The 23,923-nt window shown below is 38.1% G+C and overlaps 1 protein-coding gene across 3 annotated transcripts in view; it reads right to left on the minus strand.

Annotated features, from left to right (window-relative positions):
- nsg2 (neuronal vesicle trafficking associated 2) overlaps positions 1-19,774 on the minus strand; it is an 85,454-nt gene extending 65,680 nt beyond the window's left edge. The window contains exons 1-3 of one of the 3 annotated variants that reach the window (XM_073067698.1): positions 19,596-19,774; positions 18,407-18,573; positions 17,845-17,964 (exon numbers count right to left, since the gene is read on the minus strand). In XM_073067698.1, the coding sequence (XP_072923799.1) occupies positions 17,845-17,964; positions 18,407-18,535 (249 nt within the window). In that variant the 5' untranslated portion in view covers positions 18,536-18,573; positions 19,596-19,774. Of the gene's footprint in view, positions 1-17,844; positions 17,965-18,406; positions 18,574-19,239; positions 19,472-19,577 lie in introns of those variants that run through there. The other 2 variants (XM_073067697.1, XM_073067700.1) reach the window with 2 other exon arrangements.
- Between the last annotated feature and the right edge of the window lie 4,149 nt (positions 19,775-23,923).

The following is a 23,923-nucleotide window of genomic DNA, read 5'->3' on the forward strand; positions in this document are numbered from 1 at the left end:
GATGCCAAAGCATTGCAGACCAAGAGATTAGTAAAATTATCAGACAGACACACACACACCCCCCCCCCCCCCTCTCTCTCTGCAATATCCTGGAAATCAGAGAAGTAGAAAAATGTACACTCAGCAGGCAAGTGATAATCAGGATTCCATGCTGATTCATCTTTAAACCTTGAAAAGAAAAATGGACAAGGATCATCCAAAAATTTGAATACTTCACTTCCTGCATAACCTCAAAATATTTTGTACAGCATTCTAGTTATGTACCAAGCATCATCAGTGCTGGCTACCTGCTGTAATGGGTAACATCCCCAGTACAGGCACAAATAGCATCCTGACACAGATCAAAATCAACTGGTCAAACATATTACTGTTCAATGGTGAATGAAAATTCCAATGCTCCCATGACTTATTTGAGTCTGTTAATAAATCAAATATATCAATTAAAAATCTTGCACTATTTTGTTAGGTCATTCTGAAAGTGAGCCTCTATTCTGATATGCGAAAAGTCCAAAAGCGCTGGAAACCTCTGACCTCTTCTAAACATCACCAAAAACACGGGATAGAGTACATCACAGAAACAGGCCCTACAGTCCATCTAGCCCATGATGAATCATTTACCTGCATTGGGACAGACCACAGCCCTCCATATTTCTACCATCCATGTACCTATCCAAACTTCTCTTAAACTTGAGCTCACATGCACCATTTGCACTGGCAGTTCATTCCACACTCTCACTGCCCTGAGTGAAGCAGTTCCCCTCACATTCTCCTTAACCTTTTCATCTTTCACCCTTAACCCATGACCTCTACTTGTAGCCCCACTCAACATCAGTGAAAAAAGCCTGCTTACATTTCCCTTATCGAGACTCCTCCTAATTTTGTATACCTTTATCAAATATCCCCTCAATATTCTATGTTTCAAGCAATAAAGTCCTAACCTATACAATCTTCCCTTATAACTCAGGTCCTCTAGTCCCAGCAACATCCTGCTGAAGTTTCTCTGTACTCTTTCAACTTTATTTACATCCTTCTGTAGGTAGGTGACCAAACTGCCACACAATACTCCAAATTAGGCTTCAACAATGTCTTAGAGAACTTCAACATAACATCCTATCTCCTGTACTGAATACTTTAATCAGAAGTTTTCTTGATGAAACAATCTACTTGTGATGTCATTATGAATTATGCACCTGTATCCCCAGATCTTTGTTCCACCGCACTCCTCCGTGCCCTACCATTCACTGTGCAAGACCCATGCTGGTTTGTCCTTCCCAAGTGCATCACCTCACACGTATCTACATTAAATTCCATTTGAGATCATTCAGCCCAGTTTTTCAGCTGGTCCAAATCCCACTACAAGCTTTGACTGTCTTCCACACTGTCCACTACACCCCCATTCTTGGTGTCATCTGCAAATTTTCTAATCCAGTTAACTGCATTATCGTCCAGATCATTGATATACAGTACACAGACAACAAACGACAATGACCCACTAGTCGCAGGCCTCCAGTCAGACAGACAACCATCAACTGCCACTCTCGGCTTCTCCCACAAGCCAGTATCTAATCCAATTTATTAAACCATCTTGAATGAGAAGGGACTGAACTTTCTTGACCAACCTCCCATGCGGGACCTTGTCAAATGCCTTGCTAAAGTCCACGTAGACAATATCTACTGCTTTGTCTTCATCAATTTTCCTGGTAAATTCTCCAAAAAAACTCTATAAGATTGGTTAGTTATAACTAACATGCACAAAGCCATAATGACAATCCTTTATCAGTCCATGTCTTTGTCCCTTAGAATACCTTCCGATAACTTTACCATAACTGATATCAGGCTCACTGGCCTATAATTTTCTTATTTATTTTTAGATCCTTTCTTAGACAGTGGAACAACATTAGCTATCCTCCAATCTTCCAGTACCTCACGTGTGGCTAAGGATGATTTAAATATTTTTGCTATGGCCCCTGCAATTTCTGCACTTGCCTCCCACAGGGTCTGAGGGAACAGCTTGTCAGGCCCTGAGGATTTACCCACCCTAATTTGCCTCAACACAGCAAACACTTCCTCCTCGATAATCTGTGTAGGGTCCATGACATCACTGCTGCTTTGCCTCACTTCTATGTTCTGTGTCTCCGTCTCCCAAGTAAACACAGATGAAAAAAATCCATCTAAGATCACCCCCATCTCTTTTGGCTCCGAGCAGAGATTACCATTCTGATCTTCCAGAGGACCAATTTTGTCCCTTACAATCCTTTTGCTCTTAACATATCTTTAGAATCACTTAGGATTCTCCTTCATCTGGTTTTCTAGGGTAACCTCATGCCTTCTTTTAGCCCTCTGATTGCCTTCTCAAGTCTTGCATTTCTTAAACTCCATAAATACCTCATTTGTTCCTAACTGTCTATACCCGTTGTGTACCTCCTTTTCTTCTTCTTAACCAGGACCTCACTATCTCCTGAAATTTAAGGTTCTCTAAACCTGTTACCTTCACATTTTATTTTGGCAAGCTTTGTACTCTCAAATTTTCTCTTTTGAAGGCCTTCCACTTACCAAGTACATCTTTGCCAGAAAACAGCCTGTCCCAATCCACATTTTCCAAATCTTTTCTGATACCATCAAAATTGGGCTTTCTCCAATTTATAATCTCAATCCACAGACCAAACCCATCTTTTTCCATATTTGCTTTGAAACTAATGGCATTATGCTCACTAGATGCAAAGTGTCCCCCTACACAAACTTGTGTCACTTGTTTTGTCACATTTCCTAATAAGAGACACACTCACATGCTGGGACTTCTACGTAATGAAGAAGGAAACTTTTCTGAACACACTGGACAAACACTATCCCGTCTAGTCCTTTTATAGTATGGGATTCCCAGTCAATATGTGGAAAGTTAAAATTACCAATGATAACAACCTTATGATTCCTGCAACAGTCTGCGACCTCTCTACAGAAATGTTTCTCCAAGTCCTGCGGACTGTTGGTAGTCTACAATATAGCCTCATTGATGCGGTCATACCTTTCTTACGCCTCAGTTCCACCCATAAAGCATCACTAGAAGTTTCTCAGTGTTCCCTAACTGAGCACTGCCGTGCCATTTTCCCTGGTTAGTAACACAACCCTCCCATTCTATCACATCCAAAACAGCAGAACCCCAGAATAATGAGCTGCCAGTGCTACTCCTCCTGCAACTAAGTCTCACTGTTGACTACAATTTCATAATTCCATGTGTTGATCCATGCCCTGAGCTCATCTGCCTTTTCTACTTGCATTGAAACATACAGAGCTCAGAACATTAGTCACACCATGCTCAACATCTTGATTCCTGACTTTGTCTGAAGTCTTAACGTCTCCACAACCTTCTGTTCTGGCACTCTGGTTCCCATCCCCCTACAACTTTCGTTTACCCCCTAGCAAACCTTCCTGCTAGGATGTTAGTCCATTTCCACATGCAGAAGTCAGACCTAATTCCATTTAATGTAGTAATGTCACCGTTAATGGTTACCTGATTATCAGTAATCTAGCATATACTGGAGTGATATTATAAAAATCAATGCTGTTGCCGTACAAAAATAATTAACATATCAATCACAAAATTCCTGACAAATAAGGAGAATTATTTGCTTGTAGACTTTCACTCCCTCTACCACTTACAGTCTGCAAATGCAGCCAGAGCTCCATATGTCAGATGTAGATTTTTATTTAATGGGCAACATTAAAGTCTTTCCACAGCTACAGTGGCCTTCTTTTCACAAAAGGAGTTAAAGTCAGAGGCCCGGCAAGGCAGTCCTGACAAAGTAAAGAGGGAACTGAAAGGAACCACTGCTCTCAATGCAAAGCAAGACCTCCTTATTCTTATGATCAGAGCAGACATGATTCAGTGTAAGTGACAACCGAACTTTAAGGAATTATATATGCCCACAATGACTATTGTAAACAGCTTAGCATTAAAAGAGTCCCAGCTGTTGCTGATGTTATGGATTATAACAACAGACAGGCTAATAAATAAAAATGTACTAGAGTGGTTACTAACTCTATTCAAATAAAGGCAGTGTACATTTCACCTGGTGTAAGGGATAGCTCCACTGCAGCCTCTTCATTGAGATTAGCTAGTAATGAACTACTGCACAAAACGTGATGCCGCATAGAAGCCAAATTTTTGGAATTCTTCCTAAGTGGGATCCAATCACATCCCATGTTTAGTAATGAAATACATGGAATAATTAAAATTTAAAGTATTTTAAAAGATTAATTCTAGTTCCCTTTTCCAATCAACCATCTGCCATAGACTCTCCACAATCAGCTCAGAGGGAACAGGGGAAGAGAACCTAAAACAGATCGGCAAACAAAAATATTGTATTTCAAAGAATGGTTGGTAGCCAAGGCCCTTATTATTAGGATTATCTCTGCTGAAACTCAATGATCTTTAGGGCAGTGGTTACAGGGTTTCTGCTAGTTAAGAGTATGTAGACATATTCCTGAGCATAGCTTACTTAATTCTAACCTTCCAGTATCAACTAACACATCTGTTGATTATTGGGGCACTGACTACGACAGCAGCCTCATAAGATGTAGAATATTACTGGGCTAACAAGATCATTACATTGTCCACGGTTTCAAAGTAGCAACAAAATTAGAAAGAAATTAGCTAATATTTAGCTGCAAGTTTCAACCAAGTATCTGTGTCCAAAAAAGCAATCATAACAAATATGATAGCAGTAAATTGTAGAACAATAACAGTTGATTTATCCAGCAATGAAATTAGTGATTGTCGTACATTGTGCTCTTGAAGATTACATACAATTCTTTCCTGTTAAAGATGAATATCCATACATAGTGTAATGCAAACATAGGTATTAAGAACATCAGCAGGCCACTAGTTTCTACTCCATCACTCAAAAGCTCATAGTTGATCCAGCTGCCTCCTTAAATTAATATTCCCACCTGTCCCTAGTTATCATTCAGTTATTACATTTTTGTCATCTGACCTTGAATGCATTGACTGAAAGGGGGTAGTAGCAGGCTTATTTTAATTAAATTGGGTATGTACTTGAATGGATAAAAATGTAGTTTATAGGGGTAGGGTGCACTTCCATGCTACAAGATAATTGCAATCATCTTAAACTTGCATTACAATTACCTTATGCTACAAGATAATTGTGGTGCAAGTGCACCCTAAAATTATTGATCAGATAGTTCCCTCCTAGTGGTATGCCTGGAGCTGCCTGAACATATCACAGTGTAGTCCAAGGATCACATACTACACACTTGAATCAACCGCCGCACGCCACTTCACACTGAACTCAGCTGAGCTGCAAACATAGTAAGACGTTTTGGTTCATTCATGGATAATGTGACCTTTTGCTGAAAGGGGTAGAGGACAGTCAGTATAGATGCTCACATCTGCACAATCCCAAAGTCAAGGGCAGAAAACCAGAGTGTCCACTTCCATATGTTTCAGCATTTTTCACAATTTACAATATAGTTGATTGTTGTGCTTTAGGAGTTTCAGCCTTTACATGTGACAGTTCAGGTTTACTTACTGTACTGCATTCAAATCCCAAAATTAAGACAACTGTATAATCCTGAAAAAAATAAAATTGTGAATTGGACCAATTTCAGGCATGAAGCTTTGCACAATACCTGACAATGAAAATATTTTGCTAATGTCATTGCAATGGATACTCTGCACAGCATCAAATTCATTCATGGTTTTATGTGCAAATGAATTTCTATACATTTATTTTGCAGTGCCTTTTTCTTTTATGCAAGCTGCTGGTATTTGTTCTACAACCAGTTTGGAAAAGGAAATCAGGACACAGATCGCCTCACATCAGCAACAGAAGCATATGTTTAATTAGAATGTCTATGCCTCCACGTACTAAGCAAGCTCATGCATGGTTCAATGAGAAAGGAAATCACCACATCAATATTTAAGAAAGAATCAGAGAGGCAGCAGCAGTACCTGGTGACAAAGAGAATACTGTACAATGTAAAGTCAGGGTCCATAGAGGAACTAATAAACTAAACAGCAGGACATTAGAATGTATTTACTCCTTGACTAGCTCAGCAGCAAACTTAATGGACAGGGAAGTTTATCTCCCAAAATGGCAACAAGGCAATGTGGAGGTCAATCACACTTTTTTTGGGGGGAGCGGTTATGAGTTGAATTTGGCCTAATTGTAAGTAATAAACAAGATTACAGAACAGCAAGTGATGACGGACTGCTTTGGCTCACACACAGGTTTATTCTCTCCACTGAGCAGGTATCACATGTGCAGAGCATGCCCACCTCATAGAATACAGAAGGGCAATGTAGAACCTCGAACAGTACAGCAAAGGAACAGGCCTTTCAGTTCACAATGATGTGCCATCTCATTAAATTTATATTCAAATGCCAGACTAATCTCCTCTGCCCACACAATGTCCATATCCTTGCATTTCATGCAAATTCATGTGCTCATCCCTCGTACTTGCCTCCGGCACCAGCCCAGGGGGCACATTCCAGGCACCCACCATTCTAAAAATGAACTGAAAGCTCCAGGCCAGTAAATTCACTGCACTGCCTTCATTCTACTCAGGAACCAGATACTGAAGCTTCGTAAATCATGCTGTATGGAATGTTTAGCCAAATCCACCCAGACAATGCAAACTGACACAATGCCCTACCTTGTGCACAGACATACCACACTACGGAAGCCTGTTAAGATCATTAGAGACTCTGGACATACTGCTTAAAACTATCATTGTAATTTAGAATGGCATCATTAAATCACAAAAATTTAGATCAGAAGTGAAAACACATTTATGCACTGATATCATCAATGTATGATGGAGACTTTAGTTTCCACTGAACCTTTACAGTTCTGAGGTTTAATAATTAAACAGAAAGAATAGATAACTAATTATGTGTGCAAAAAATATTAGGTACAGCTAAAAAAAGGTTACTATTGCAAAATATTGTTTGACTCAAAACATGCTTTTCTACAGATATTCTTTGAATAATCTATCCCATAATTATGGAAATACAAGGCATTAACCTCAAAGCTCTTTATGCATAATTGATTTTGGATCAAAACATCAAAGCTTTCAAATATAGTAAACAATGTGAAAGAATCTAAAACTGTATTACAAAATAAAACTAATATCTAATGAGGAATGCAATAAATTTTCTGGTTTAGCTGTTACTGTTATATGAAAAAATGTCTTCCATTCTGCACTTTCATGCAAAATCTCAAAAAAGATATGTATTCATACTGTAATGATATTAAACAGAAGAAAAAGAAAACTATTTATTTGGAATAAATACAGAAACGAGTTGTCTATCATAGTAGATTGTATTAAGGATTAATATACAATATATGACAAAATGCTTGCTTCACATCTAATGAAGCCTTATGCCAAAGAAATGAAAGCTGATTTATATGAGCCAGTCAATATCAAGCTACGAAAGCATGTCTTATCTAATGATCAGAATGAATAGTCAAAGGAAAATCCATCCAGGGACTTAATGTATGTTGATGTGGGTTAGCCACAAACTGACAGTCAACAAATCAATAGAATTACGCAGTAAAATTAGCAAATTGAATTTGTATTTGATGAAAGAAAAACAGTCACATCAAAATTCCATGTTGGAAAGAGTGGAACAAAATTTCATTGAAAACTGAACTTCTGTAAGCATTCTGGTTTCCTGACCATTAAAATGTCTAAATGAAGATGCAAAGTACAGTTGCAGTATAATGTATTTATAAGGCTGCTGGGTTCCAAAGCACATGAGATGAAAAAGGAAATAAAGAGAGGATTAGTTTGGTTTTCTGAAAGGTCAAAGTAAATATTCTGTTTAAAGACTTGTACCAAGTGTGAAATATCTAAAAAAAAATGGAGCAGACAGATAGGTCTAAATCAGTAATGATGAGACATACAACAAATTTAGGAAGCAAAGATTACCCCCCCCCCTCCCCAAAGTAATATGATATATGGAATAAACTGTAACAGTAACCAAAATAGAAACACGATTTACTCAAAATAATTGATGTCCATCAATATATTTAAAGAGGTTCACATGCTCTGGGTTTGTGAGCCATTAACAGAGAATTTGTATCTAAATAGCTGCCCTGCATTTTCTTGTTAGGAATACCTAATGCATCCAATGTACACTTCTGGCAAAATATGCATTTATTTCATATTTCCAATTTTTTTTATTCCTATTATAGAAATGTGTCGCCAAATGGCGTCATTTCTGAACAAGGAAGGATAACTTGCTATTTGCGACATTGCCTTTTTAATCACATACTGAAGAATAAAAGCCATTTCCAAAATCAATGCTGGAGGCTAACAGAAGTTATTTCTTTGGAATAATACATGTAATACTATACAACCCATTCCTTGAAAATTGGTTGGTTTCAGTTCAAAATAATAGAATTTCTAGTCATAGAAAAACTCATTCAACACTTTAGTTAACAGAAAGCCATACCAGTATATTGCTAAACAATCAATGTTTGAATCCTAGACTATTTTTAAAGTATTTGTGATGAAACTTTCTTGGGACCATGAAATAGATGGATTAACCACTGGTTAAATCTCCTGCTGGATTTTCTTGTCCACTAAAATTAATGGAATGGAAACTGGGCGAGCTATGTGCCAATATTCAGTCAATTTTATAGTGCACCAAAATCTTCGCTTATAATAAACTTATTCATACTATAACACTTGTCAGGTTATTCCAAGTTAAAGAATATTCTTCTTACAAAGGATAAAACACTGTACCACACAACACTTAATCTGCAACAAAAGGTAGATATTTATGTGTCTAGCCTAAGATACAAACCATAAGATTTACTGCTTTAAACAGAGATATTTCTGGTCAACTTACAATGACGATTGTTTCCTTGATTGAAAAGTAACACTTTCATAAATCCTACTGCAACTTTCAAATGTGAGAATACCATAAAATATTGCCTTTGGCATCCTTTGGAAGTAACATCTCCTCCTTGCTGACGATCAGCATTGACACACCTCAGATGTGTCCTGTGTCCTTTGTGCACTGCTGTACTCCCTCTACACCCATGACTGTGTGGCTAGGCATACCTCAAATGCCACCTTTAAATTTGCTGAAGATACAACTAATGTTGGCAGAATTTGAGATGGTGACAAGAGGGCGTACAAGAGCGAGATATATCAGCTAGATGAGTGGTGTCGCAGCAACAACCTTGCGCTGAACATCATTAAGACCGAAGAACTGATTGTGGACTTCAGAAAGGGTAGGATGAGGGAACGCAAACCAGTCCTCAGAAAGATCAGAAGTGGAGAGAATGAGCAATTTCAAGTTCCTGGATATCCGAGGACCTAACCCGGATGCAACATATCGATGCAGCCATAATGATGGCAAGACATGGGCTATATTTCATTAGGAGTATGAGGAGGTTTGGTATGTCACCAAAATCACTCACAAATTTCTACAGGTTTCAGCATGGCGAACATTTTCTATGGGGGTCTACTGCACAGGATCAAAGTAAGCTGCAGAGAGTGGTAAAATTAGTCAGGTCTATCATTGGCACCAGCCTCCATAGTATCCAGGACATCTTTAAGGAGTGGTGCCTTGAAAGTCAGTGTCCATCACCAAGGACCCCCATCACCCAGGACATGCCCTCTTCTTATTGCTACCATCAAGGAGGTACAGAAGCCTAAAGGCACACATTCAGCGATTCAGGAACAGATTCTTCCCCTCTCCCTTGGGTGCACCCTGCTCACAACTTTCCCTTCAACCTCCACTCTGTCTCTGCTCCGACAAGAGGTTGCTGAAAATAAGTTTAGTGCATGAATGCTTGGTTTGGCACTAGACCTACAATGATTTGAAGCTGAAATGACTTTACATGAAACTTTTAGCTTAAAATATTCTCAAACAAAGTCATCATTCTCAAACTCACTCTCCATAAAGAGGCTACACAAGAAGTTGATAGGGTGGTAAAGGCAGCACAAGTTAGTCAAGGCAATGAGTTCAAGAATCAGACTCAAGGCAGGCCACGTCTGGAGTGGTGTATTCAATTCTGCTGGTACCATTATAGGAAGCACGTGGAGGTTTTGGAAAGGATGGAGAAGAGGTTTACCAGGATGCTGCCTGAATTAGAGGGAATGCACTATAAGGAGAGGTTGAATAAATCAGGGTTGTTTTCTCTTGAGCAGTGGAAGCCTGAGGGATACCAACAGAAGTTTATAGAATAATGAGAGGTTTAGATAGAGTAGGCAGCAACTATCTTCCCCCGCCCCCGAGGCTTTACATGTCTGATACTAGAGGCCATGCATTTAATATGAAAGGGGGAATGTTAAATGAGATGTGCAAAGCAAGTTTCCTTTCCAACTACACACAGAGTGGTAGATGTCAGATGTGATGGAGGAGGCAAATACGATAGAGACATTTAAGAGGTTTTTATAAAAACACATAAATATGCAGAGAATGGAAGGAATTAGTTTAATTAAGTGTCATTAGTTTAGTTAGGGCAACACAACATCATGGGCTGAAGAACCTTTTCCTGTGCTGTACTGTTCTATAATTTGATTCAATTTTCTCAACAATGCATCTGAAAATAATGCTTCATGTAAATATACAACAATATTTTCAGAGAAAAAATAGATTGTTTTGGATAATGAAGATATAAAAAAGATGAACTTAGATTTATAATACAAGGTCAAAACTGTGGGTGCCGCAGTAGCGTAGCTGTTAGCACAACACTATCACCACTCGGGGCATCAGAGTTTAGAGTTCAATTCTGGTGCCATCTGTAAGAAGTATGTACGCTCTCCCCATGACTGTATGAGTTTCCTCAGATTCCACCCACAATCCAAAGTAGTGCTGGTTAATAGATCAGTCATTGTAAATTGTCCTGTGATTAGGCTAAGGTTAAATGGATGAGTTACTGGACAATGTGGCTAATTGGGCCGGGAGGGCCTGTTCCAAACTGTATCTAAATAAATTAAAAATCCAGTGATATTTCCCTGTTCTTATGTTATATTCTCTCCCTCCCTCTCCACTTAACACCCTCTTAAGATAAAATACTTATTCCTACCTTTCAGCTATTAAATTTTTTCCTCTACCATTTCATAACTAATTGAAAATATTAAATCAAATCAATTGCGAAAACATTTTGCCACTGCCTGAAAAATCCAGTTGAAGCACCTAAGATATTGAAACTGGACGTTGCAAATTTTTTAAAAATGAATTAAGTTATTTAGACACAAACTTGAGCTTTAATCATGTTATTGTGAAAAGGGTAACTTTTCAGGATTACCATGTTAGAAAGATAGTTGAAAATATATTTCCTCGAGGGGTACAAACTACAGACAAAAAATTGTGGAAGTAGAACTACATTCGGGTTAATTTATGTAATTGATAAGTAGAATCTTCTTATTTTGACTTTTAATTTGACTACAATTTACAAATAGGAAATTTAAACTAATTCACGATGAACCTGTGCTACTGTGATAATAGTGTAATGCAGAATGTGCAGAGATATTGCGTATTTTGAAGATAGTCCGATTGATATTAAAGTTGATTATTGTTAGTGCTGCTAACCATTATTCCAGAGAGCTGAATACAATGGCTGTTGGAAAGGTTTTGCCAGACATTTAAAAATCATGGCAAGAACTTCATGAGGGTTACTCCAGAGTCTTGGCTAGTGCTTAATCATGCTGCTGTTTGTGGAATTTTTGTACACCAATGGCTACCAGCTTCCCTGGATCACCACAGTGAATATATTTCAAAATTACTTCATGGGTTGTGACACACTTCAAATATTCTGAGGTTATCAAAAGGATTATTTCTATCAAAGATAGTATGTCATGACCTGGCACCACTAAGAGCTTATCAAATTGGATCAACAGTGACATGAGTAAAGGGAGCAATGATGTTACCACTATGCCCAAACAGAAGAAAGAAATTCTCCTCTGAACATTAAGAACCCTGTCAAAAACAGAACACTAACTGTATGTTTCTCAAAGCATATCGAGCCAGGTAATGAGAATCAGGAGAGCTGCAATTTCAAGTGAACAAGATAAAACAAAACAACTGCATGTATGTAGGGCTTTTCACAACAAGAGAATGTCCTAAAGAAGTTCACTCCCTTCTGATATAATGCCTTTAACGGTACTGTGGGAAAGGCAACCACTAATTTGCATATACTGTTCTCTCACAAATATCCCTCGCGTGGTGAAATATATTCACCCTGGTGATACAGGGAAGCTGGTAGCCATTGGTGCACTAAAATTCCACAAGCAGCAGTATGATTAATCCACCTTTTTCAAAGTAATTTTGATTAAGACCTAGATTCTGCCCATGAGAAAATATCCCTGTTCTAAAATATTTCATAGGCAAATGGATGGGATCTCAGTAGTGAACTGGAATATCAACCCACATATATATTTATTTATTTTGCAGTACAGTATAACGTCGGCCCTTCTAGCCCTTCGAGCCATGTTGCCCCAGCAACCCCCGACAAACCTGATTAACCCTACACTAATCTTAGGACAATTTACGATGACCAATTCACCTACCCAGTAAGTCTTTGGACTGTGGGAGGAAACCGGCGCACCCGGGGAGAAAACACACTTTCCATGGGGAGGACATATAGCCTCCTTACAGAACAGTGCTGGAATTAAACTGAGCTCCAGATTGCCTCAAGCTGTGATACTGTCGCACTAACTGCTAAGCTATTGTGGTGCCAAGCCTCGAGACTGAGATGTGTGCATAATTCTACCAAACAAGCATCAAACAAGGTCGATGATTTTGTGAAATTCAATATATAAACTTTACTTTTGCCATGTGGAGATTATAAATTGTTTCCCTGTATTCTGTTGACCTTCGGAATTCACATTTACATAGAGATTTTAGCTGTGTGTGCTGTCACTCATTTATTGCAGTTCTGCATTTCACAAAAATACAAATAAAATTTTAAAAAATAAAAATGATCCCACCCTTTTTATTAATCTAGTGATGTTAGAAATATTTAAAAATAAGCAAATAAAAATTTAGATGAATAGAGATTTCAAGTTCAATCGACATCAGGAGTTGAGTTAGCAGCTACGTTTTCTATCTCACCTGTTTGAACGAAATATATGCAAAGAACTAAGAGAAAGATATAACTAGATTGTAATGAAAGAACTAGGCAGCAATCCAGTTTACTCAGGCAGAGGTGCCAACAAAGTTTTAAAAATATTTTACGTGGTTTTACTTCCCAAAATATATTGTTTTAGTCTCATGCTTCGTTATTAATTTTACATCTAAATAAATATATTTGGCAAGGAACACATCATTACTTACTACATTTTGTAAAATGTATTGAGTTTTGTTATATTGGCTGCTCTTCTGTTGTCATTTTTGCTATTTTAATAATCAAATTAATTCTATTGACAATGGCATGATGGAATTTTATCACATTCATCCAATTAATAGAATTATTTCAAGGCAATGAGGACTCATCTTGACAAGATAATTGTGATGTCTGAATAGATACAGTAGAGTCAAAAACTGGATAGTATTGAAAGACAGGAGCTGGAGCCACAAAGCACAATTAAGACATGTCCATTTGGCTTGATGCAGCAAATTTGGTACTGCTTAATCATTACTGTGATTGCAAATATGTTTACAACATTATTTATTGACTTGGAGCATGATCATGGGTGTCATTTTTATGGAGTAGTATTTTAAGATGTTTCAAATTATTAAAAACAGTCTCCACTTCTTAACTTAGGGGAATTTGGTGGCAAAAACTACTAATAGAAGTCATTGTGGAGGTCTTTGGAACTTTTTGGAACCCAAGGCTTAACCAGGGGGGTGGTGGGCAACTGTCATTCACTGGTCCATCGCACTCATTCTTGTAATCATAGCCATTTCTATACTATGTTGCACATGCCAGCTGATTAAGAGTGTCTCTGCATTTACTTAGCTGCTTAAAAATGGTTATTTCTGGTATGTGATATTGTTTCACCCTCTTATGTGTGTTGGCTATGTGGTGTGTCTTCCGAGGGGTGGAGTGTATTGAGATACCGGTCACGTGACAGACGAACTACCACCTGGCTGGTCGGAGGACACACCACATGCCAATCAACATTTGGTCCCTCCCAACTAATCAATGCACACCTAAATTATTGGTTACCTTAATTGGATTATCTCACCCAGCCCCATTCTATAAAAGGTGAGACTTGTGCCTGGCTCGCTCTCTCTTACAGACCACCTCATTAAAGGTAAGTGCATTGATTTATGTTTGGGAAGGTCTATCGTTTGTCCTGGTAAGGGAGCTGCAGCTATCCAAGGTCAAGGGGGATAGCTGTCGTAGTGCTTTTCCCTTGTTCTTTGTTTGTGTAACCGTACCCTGTCCCCACACTGCTTCCTGTGTATTGTAGTTGCTTGTGTTGACCCGACTTCCCCTTGTAAATAAATTCCTTATTATTAAAACTGTGTGTGTCCAGGCCTCTACTGTTGAGACTCAAAGAACCAGTTATTTTCCATCACAACATTTATCAATTAAGATGGCAAGAGATACTCAGTAAGAGTATCTCTCCAGGTATATGCTCAAATACCACTGGCCAAAAGTAGCTGGCAAGGCAACAGGGAGAGTCCAGCACCAAGGCCATCGACATAGTGGTGTCAATCTTAATGACCACAAGGGAAATGATTTTCAAATGATATTTTCCATATGAGGAACCAAACGCACACACTACTCAATGCACCACATAGCCCATCACTCAGCTATCAATTGTCTTCATAAATCATAGGTTGAACTCAATGTTCATATGACAAAGTACACTCTTACACATCTAGCACCGCTCTAAGTCTCACAACCCCATTTCACAGAATGCACACCCTATTTAACTATGATAAACATAACCATACACTTCCACTTGCACAATGGGGAGGCACATAACTGGTGCCACAGCAGCAAAACAAGAAATGGAAATTCAAGGCTACAATGTCTAACCACCCTAGAGGACTGACGCAAGCCATCATAGAGATAATGGTCAAATCCTTACTTTGAGAATGATGATATGATGCAATATAATGCAAATTCCCATTTCTCACTCACCCCAGAATCTGTTCAGATTAAGAGATACACATAGTGTAAAGCTCTTTCCACCTCTCCACAACCCTACACAATGGCATTTCATTTTCAGTTAGCCAACAACAAAACATGGACAGGAGACAACTTAACAGCAAAATAACAGGGGCAAAGACACCCTATTAATCTACCTGACAGATGTAACTCCCAGTAGTTACTGGCAATTTTGTATATTGTAGATGTCAGCTCAGAAGCTGTACCCACATATATTGTGTTACCGGGCACATATGGGCTGTTGCAAGGGCAAAGGGAAAAGGTAGCTAAAGTATAAACTTCTGAAGCACAGTGCATTCAGTATACTCTTCTGAGCAGCCCATAGGAGGCTGAATGCACTGCAAAATGCCTGATGGATTGGACAACTGGATGAAAAACACACATGCAACATTGGGAACCACACAGGAATCCAGTTATGACTAGTGGGCTCTACACAAAACTTAGAACCCGTCCTTTCCAGTACAAAGGCACTTCTTGACCTAGATTTCATGCACCATCTGATGGTGAGTTCCTATCTTCTACTTGCAGAAGCAGACGCCACAAGTAAACTACATGCTAAAGTCAACAGCCAAAAAATGCTAGATAAGAACTAAAATGGTGTTATTATGGCTCTGTACAGCAGTATTTCAAAGAGCTTTGAAAATGTATCACTATTCCAGTAACCAGTTCTTCAAAAGACTACAAGGATTTCTGGGCTATAATCCCTTAGGGAGAGGTAATGATTCCACTGGGCACTAACCTCCTTTGCTTTTAAACAGTGAAAGTATTTCCTTTAGATTTTAATCATTTGCTATAATTGGATGTAAAGTGTGAACTGTTGATTTGGTGTTGACTTTTGTTGTTCAATGTGTTTAAGTGGACAGTAAAATAGGAACTATAGTGAAAAAGATAATTCAGATGTGATCACTGACAGCATGAAACGGATCCTAACATTGCCTCCTTTCTTTCTGTTCTCCTACTACCTTCAGGTTGCTGGCAAGATGATAACTGACAGGTATGAAACATACAACTGAAAATAGAACCTGGAGTCCAGTTTCATTGTGCATCCTATACCAGAGCAAATTAGGCAGTGAAAGCATTGTGTGGATATAACAATCTATTCTAGGAGGTTGCATGCAGCAGCACTATACCCACTCTGAATTTTGCCATGTCCCTCTGTATGTGGTTCTGATAGGAGTCAAGAATTTGCTGATGAGAAGACACCCCACAGTGAAAGATGGAGGGAATGTCATAAAATAAATAGATTGTGGCTGCTATCTAGCATCAGGCAGTGACAATAAAAATCCACTGAAAAAGGTCATCAATGCACTCTTGCATTTGCAGTATTTCACAGCTTTCAGTGACAGGAAATGAATACCATTCTCCAGAAGTAAAAGAGTCTCCTAATGCAAGAACATACTACAAACAGAAAAGCATTTCTGATGTCTCTGAAACCCATCAGGAATGATGCAGAAACACTGAAATTAATGCTCACCCTGGCCTTTTACAACCACTGGCAACATAGTTCTGATTAACGGTGCAGACGAGTTGCAACTATCTTTGTGACACATCCCATATAGCATCACCCTTCAAACATAGAGCCCTCCGAGGCATTGCTCCTTGCAAGATGCACGTTGAACTACTTTCCATGCTCGCTTGATGAATAGATTCTGCTGAGGCTCTTTTCCTCCCCCTCTTCTAGTAGGTCCTCTCTGCATACTGACTCTTCATGCACACCAAGAGGAACTATCACCAGAACTCACAAGAACCTTAGATGTCAGGAAGCATATCTTACTTTTGCATTACAACTCCCTGTAAAGTACTGAAACTGCATGAAGATTGCACACAGGAAGGATATTTCTCAACAACCAATCTCATCTTCGAAACAGTCAGCAACCAACCTGCATGTAATTGACGGACTACCTAAAAACGGGGGGAACTGCAGAAGCTGCAAACTTAAATTTTAAAAAAACTGAAAATCTTGGAAATACTCAAAAGTCAGGCAGCATCTGTGAAGAGAGAAACAAAGTCAGCATTTCACAGAGATGACTTTTCACCAATTTTTTGATTGGTTTGAGCATTTGTATTTTATAAGCCAAGCAACTTGGCCACAATATTTATTTGCGGATCTCTTTGCTGTAAGCTGGGTAATTTCCAGCCCTTTGAAATTAACAATAGATGCCAAGTCCCCTTAATCATTAGTCTGCATGCATAACTAGATTATTTTAAAGGATAGATTGTGTCATCTATCTGTTTTGTGCTTGAGGAGAATTTGTACTACATCATAATTCTTAATTTAAAAAGTGACTACTTTCCTATGTTCAATATATATTTTATAGATGCCAGCTGTGTGTGAAATATTCCATTCATTTAAATTCGCTGGCTATATCTCCAAGATATGTGAAACATTTTCAGTCCATCTACAATAAAATGGTTTTCTCTGACAGGTACGATCTTCATATTATTCTCTATATAATCATAAGTACTTTGATTCAGGAAAAAATATGAACGTTTCTCAAAATTAGAGAAATAAAGTTGGTGTTACAATACATTCAATTTTATTAAAAAATACATATACCAATGTGTTTAATTCTGGAAAAGATATAAATGGTTCCCCATTTATTCCACTGTAAATATCTTTCTTTGATGATTTTTAATGCAGGATTTTTCGGTTGGTTATGTACCTAATACTTCACTGGACCGAAGATGTGTTGAAATGTGTTTCCATTATGATAAAATGAACAAGTATTGAAACCTTTACCTTGAGCCTTTCGGACACTCCGTCGTTGAAGCTAATAGTGAACTCAGCTATTTTGGGTACCCGCAGTTTCCCTTTGTTCTTTTGATCCGATTGGAATTCGGTTCTCGTTTTCACCACAACCTATAATAAAGGAAAAATCAGGGCGTGCCGGTTCTTTAACCTACAAAGCTACTCTCAACCAATACTGAAAATGTATAAACATAACGATAGCAAAAATGCACCGCAATTGTGATGCATTCTTTAACCCAAGCCTCCTGCCCCACCCGATTCCCCTCCGCAGCTGTTCGGCCCAGTGTTTATTCATCGGAGTCAACACCAAACAACCTAATGCGCTGATTCGGTCAATTTTCATTAGTCCTTACTAACTTTTGATTGACCGATAGTAGCCCCTGGAACTCTATCATAGCCATAACCAAAATGGACCCAGGTAATACATTATCCTTTCCTCATGCTGTTGCAATTAATTAGTATTATTCAATAAATTATACACGACTCAAAAGCTGAGCTCGTTTGTATTACTGTGGTTCAGCTCTGCGGTGAGTTGACGGAAGAAGCTTAGTACCTTGTCTGGAGCGGGGAACTGCAGATGATTCACATCCAAGGGTGTGATCAAAGGGACGGTGTGAAAATTATCATCGCTACAAGACTGCTTGGCATTCTTTTCATTCAAGTTACTCCCCAGCTTCACCATTATTCACGAGGGCGGCTACTTCACGTACTTTCCAAATCCTGGGAAAACAAGAGAAAGAGAGAAGCAGTGTTTTGACACGGAGCAGAAAGAACACAGTAGACTCTTACAGAAAACCTTTCCACGTATCTCCCTTTTAAATCCACACCGTGAATTCAGTACAATGCCATCTTCTTTTCAGAAAGGATTTGGCACGAGGTTAGAATACTAATTGATTTATTTCGTGCTGTAATAAATCCCAAAGCGATTAATAAAGCGTCGTATGTTAAATAAAATAATTTAACCATCACAACAACACACAAGGATCCTCGACTCCAAGCCGACAAATTTCAGCCAGCGTACGAAAGAAAATCTTCGTTAATGCCAACGCAACGTGCAACATTACATCCATATACATATCAGAATTGTGTACGTGACTAAATACAATCCCGATCATAGAAAAAAGCCCGCACAATTGAACTTGTTCCCATTCCTATGTGACATTTATTAAGTACAAAGAGGAGCAGAATTCGCGTTTTCATGTCTGGGGATCTGCATTCCGAACGATGACTGCATTGTTGTCGATATGTCGGCTTGTAGATTATGCGTACAGACTCCTTACGACTTGATTGTGAAGAATTTTTCCCCAGATAGGAAAGACGAAACACGAACGCTTGCACTTTAACAAAGTATTTAATATAATTCCCGCATGTAGTGGATGACCGTACCCCACTGCCATTTTCTCTGCCCTTCGAGCTCGCCCACCAAAGCACAGCACCTGTACTAATCTGGAATCCACGGTGTATCATTTATACCTGCCTAATTTTCAACGCAACCATGATAAATCATAAAGAAAAAAATGTAATTGTTCCGCAAAAGGTTAGCACTCCGTTACATTCATATTGACTCGACGCGAATTAATATTAGTCAGACAATTCACATATTGGAAATGCCAGTCGAATGTTGCCTTTTTGGAGCTAAATGACGTCGGTTGAAATCCAGACCGTCCGAATTACGTTCGATAAAATGTGACAGTTTGGTGTTATGCTCTTTGATGCATACTTACAGTGTAGGTGGTTTTTACCTTTACAATAAAAGCACCTAATGTCACAAGATGGCGTTTGGTAAGGGGAAGATTTTGCAGTAGATTCTGACCAGAGAGCGCTCCTGCCGCAGACTGAACAGGTTTGGTGCTGAAAGTGAAAAATCCGTGCGCTGCGGGACACTGACGTCCAGCCCAGAACCCTCGATGCTCCTCTCTGCATTGTGCAAACAACGCCGCCTACTGCATTTACCCAGCAAACTCTGCTACCAAATGCATCCTGTTAAAACAGAATAACATCATTGAATTGCTACAGTTAGTTCTCACTGCTTTAAAGGAACTCGACCAAACTAATTAGCAGCACCTTAACCCGTTGTAGAATGTTTTTAAAATGAGTTTAAATGAAATAGAAACTTACGGGGTTTGAAGAGAATTCCAGAAACTTGGACCCCAGACTAAGATCTAAACTAGTTTTACTTTTCAGCTATTCACATTCCACTATCTATTTGCAAGGCACGGGCCTTGATAGAACTTTCTCGGACCATTTGATTGACACGCTAAGACTTAATCTCAAAAATTCTTGTGATAAAGGCTAATACAGTGATCTTCTTTCCCAGAAACCTGCTGCACATTAATGTTGTTTTCTTCAGTGCCTTATAGAAGGACCTTTGATCATCAATACTTCCCAGTTCTTACCATTTGAAAAGTCTTTTAGATTTTCCCACCAATGGACAAACATCACTTTTCCGCATTGCATTCAATCTACTATGTTTTTGCCTAATCAATGAGCTTGTCTATATCCACTTGAAGCTTCCATGAATCCTAATTGCTACTGATATCTACACTTAGTCTGGTGTTGCATTTGAGCCCTGCGGCTGTATCATTGATTTTGATTGTGACTGGAACCATAGCACTGATTTCTGTGGTGCCCCTCTAATTAAGAGAGCAACAAACGTTCCTGGAAAGACCATCACTTACACATTCCTTTCATGCTGAACACCATACAATACACTTTCTTCACAATTGCTGGATCTAAATCCTGGATGTCTTGACCCAACAGCATTTTTGGGCCTTGATTTCCCAGAATGACTGCAGTTTTAGAAAGTGGTTCACATGTTTAGCTAGGCACCGGCAAAAATAACTTCCAGCACGCCTACAAACAAGGTGGCAACTCATTCAGGTTAATACCCACTATCCTGACAACTGATAAAATGCCTTCATTCTGTAGTAATTGATTATGCCACGTGCATTTGAGCCATCACTACAAACAAAAGGCTCACAACAAGACACAAGGGCAATTTGATGTTGATATGGTTTACCACCCCACGGGGATCAGCTACACACTTGCATGCAGCACACACATAACGGAAGCCACGGTACCACATGAAATGTAAAAAGGAGGCCATGGTATGCTGAAACTATTTTCCATACCCTCAATTAGTCTGGTGGAGCTCTACAGAGCTGACATCAAGATTTGTAGGAACCGATTTACTTATGTATCAGATCACACTTAAACAAACATAAGAATTTATGAAAGTACTGTATTGAATTTACAATATTTCCATAACAGAAACAGCTAAAAAAGCATATTCAGATATGTTTCTCTATTCTCTGAATTTTAAAAATCATGTACACAGTGGAATATTCATTCTAAGGTGTAATTAATTTAACCCTGGCTTTTCAAGTATGTTGATGTTTAACAGATAATATGCCTTTGAATATCAACACATTATTTCAAAAGATTACAAGTGGCAAAAAGTTATTATTTAAATATTTGATATATATGGACAAGAAGCTCACGTACTCCAATCAGTAATTCTATAATACTTGAATTTGTTGTGGTGTATTTTAGGGCATCAATAGTTTAATCCTTTCTAAAAATGAGTTTGTTTGTAGCCAAAGATTAGCAAATGGTACAATCTTTTTGGATTGCAGACAACCAAGCCAAAAAGATGAAACAAATTCCTCAGACTGTACAACAGAACAATTAAAGAGAAATAAATTCACATTTAAGGGGATCTTTTCTTACTTTCATGTAAGTCTATTTTTGAGCCCAAGAAAATACATATTTAAAATGTTAAGTTTACAAAACATTGTCCTCAAATACAACTATAATGTTTTACAAATAAGGCTCCTAATTTTATCAGATGGTATACTTAAGTTATTAATGTAGTGATAAGGTAGAAAGAACTCAAACAAACCTGTGTAATTTTCTTAATCTACATCGCCCTGGGTTCTGTTTTTGATCAACTGATGTGATATAATTTAAGAGCAAGGTTTTTTTCCATGAAAACTTTTGGTAATAAGTGGGGCAAGCACAACAATCAATATTTATTGTGCTTCAAGAACAGCAATTAAGTCAGGCAGATTTTTGGACCATGGGGGAATGGCTGGCTTTGAAATCAAAGAGTTATGGTCAAAGATCAGATCAATCATGATCTTATTGAATTGGTGAGTAGGCTACTCCAGTTTAAAATGTAACTTGTTTTTTTAATTAAGTTCTTCACAAAGTAAATAATATATTATGACCTTCTGGATCAAGAATTGCCTGAGATACATATTGTGATTGATTAAAATGCATAAATTCAATGTGAACTCTACAGTTTTTACCCTGTGGCAGATAAAGACACTTATGAGATACAAGTACTTATCTGAATACTGAAATAGAAGATTTCAGTAAAATAAATGTTTCAGTCTGTGTTTAACTGGCAGTACTGCATTTTGGCTTCACAGGTCGAAAGCAACTGATAACAGATGGAAACAGTTGCTATATAGGCCACAAAGTGACCAAGTCATGTGACAGGACTTTTGTGACAAATTCTTAAAGGTAAAAGCATTTGGAGAGCATTGGCTAAAGGATTGACTGTTTTATTTTCTAAACACTCAGCAACATAGTTAGCATCCATGAACAGAGAAACGAAATTAACATTTAAAGTCAATGACCATATATTATAAAAGGAAAGTGTATAATGGCCCAGAATTCTTCAGAATAGCTCTTGTTGATGCTAAACCTATCTGCTCTCCAAGCTATTATCTTAAGCAGATTCTTAGTGAAGTCAGCTCCAATCGTACTGGTGAAGCCCTGAACAACATAGAGCTTTTTAATTATGTCCATCACGTGACAGGACCTGTCCACCAACATAAATCCTTCGATAGGTAGCTAGATATAACCTGCAAGCTGATCCAACTGTCAATTTCAAATCAATAATTTTACCTCAGAAAGGTTCAGTCACTAGGTGCATATCCTTATTTAATTTAGTTAAAATGGTGCTTGCTTTGTAAAATTGGGCTCATTAAAAATCATGTAGGAGTTTATGTTTTAATTTTAACTCTGGGCTAATTTCAAAATTATATGATTCCGGACTTGTGTTAATTATCCTTCCATATTATTTCCAACTGTGCAAAGGAGAGCAACTTTTTCAACTATAATATCTTAGGTTTTCTTTATTTCTAGTCTTGTTGATGTTATTAAAACAATTTGCTGGTTATCAGTCCCGTATAATTTTGTGATTTTAACCTGAGATTCGGGCTCTAATTTTATATACTATTTTCTACATTTACAATAATTTGTTGTCCTGTAACTACACAGTTAATAAAATAGCCAAAAACTAAAAGCAATCTATTAGGCTGAAAAGTTCAAGTACTCTCTTTCAAATTGGGCATTTTGTTTTGTGCAAGATTAATTCTTTCTAGCAAAACTGAGGGAATTGTTAATCAAAGTATGTCTTAATAATATTACACCAAGAATAAAGAAATATATAACACTTAACATTTTAGTTCAAAGTAACCTTGCAAGCTGATCACAAAATGCAGCAATCTTGTCTGCCAATGGAATATGACGAAGGAGGAACATTTTACTCTCAATAAAGTAATTTGCCTTTTTTTCAAAAAAGCAATCAGGTGCCTTATTAATGCATAGGAAATAAACAGTAACATTTCCATTTAGGCTGCAATTATTGTGCACATTTTCTTCAACATATAACACCTTAAGTGGCTGCAAATATTATATTTCAGTTCAGTAGCTGAGAGTTTCATAAATCTAGGCATGCAGAATAAGTGAGTGTAATATCAACCAGAATTAGGAAGCTAAGTGGCAGAAAACCAAGCAATAGAAAATATCAGAAATGAATCGGGTCCAGCAAGTGTTCCAATGTTGTACTGGTAATATTTTAATACAGCGCCACCTTGTGGCCAGAATCTTTAAAAGTAACTTTCATATACTGAACTCACTGGCTATAAGTTTTATCCTCCCTTCTCACTGCATGACAAACCTCCTCTCCCATCTGTACCAGATCCATCTTTCAAAGAATTGTGCTTCATCCTCCTCTACATCCACTAATTCCTTAAAGCTGTGGGATTTGGGATGAGCA

The sequence above is a fragment of the Hemitrygon akajei genome, chromosome 15 (genome assembly GCF_048418815.1).
Source record: "Hemitrygon akajei chromosome 15, sHemAka1.3, whole genome shotgun sequence".
Lineage (NCBI taxonomy): Eukaryota > Metazoa > Chordata > Chondrichthyes > Myliobatiformes > Dasyatidae > Hemitrygon > Hemitrygon akajei.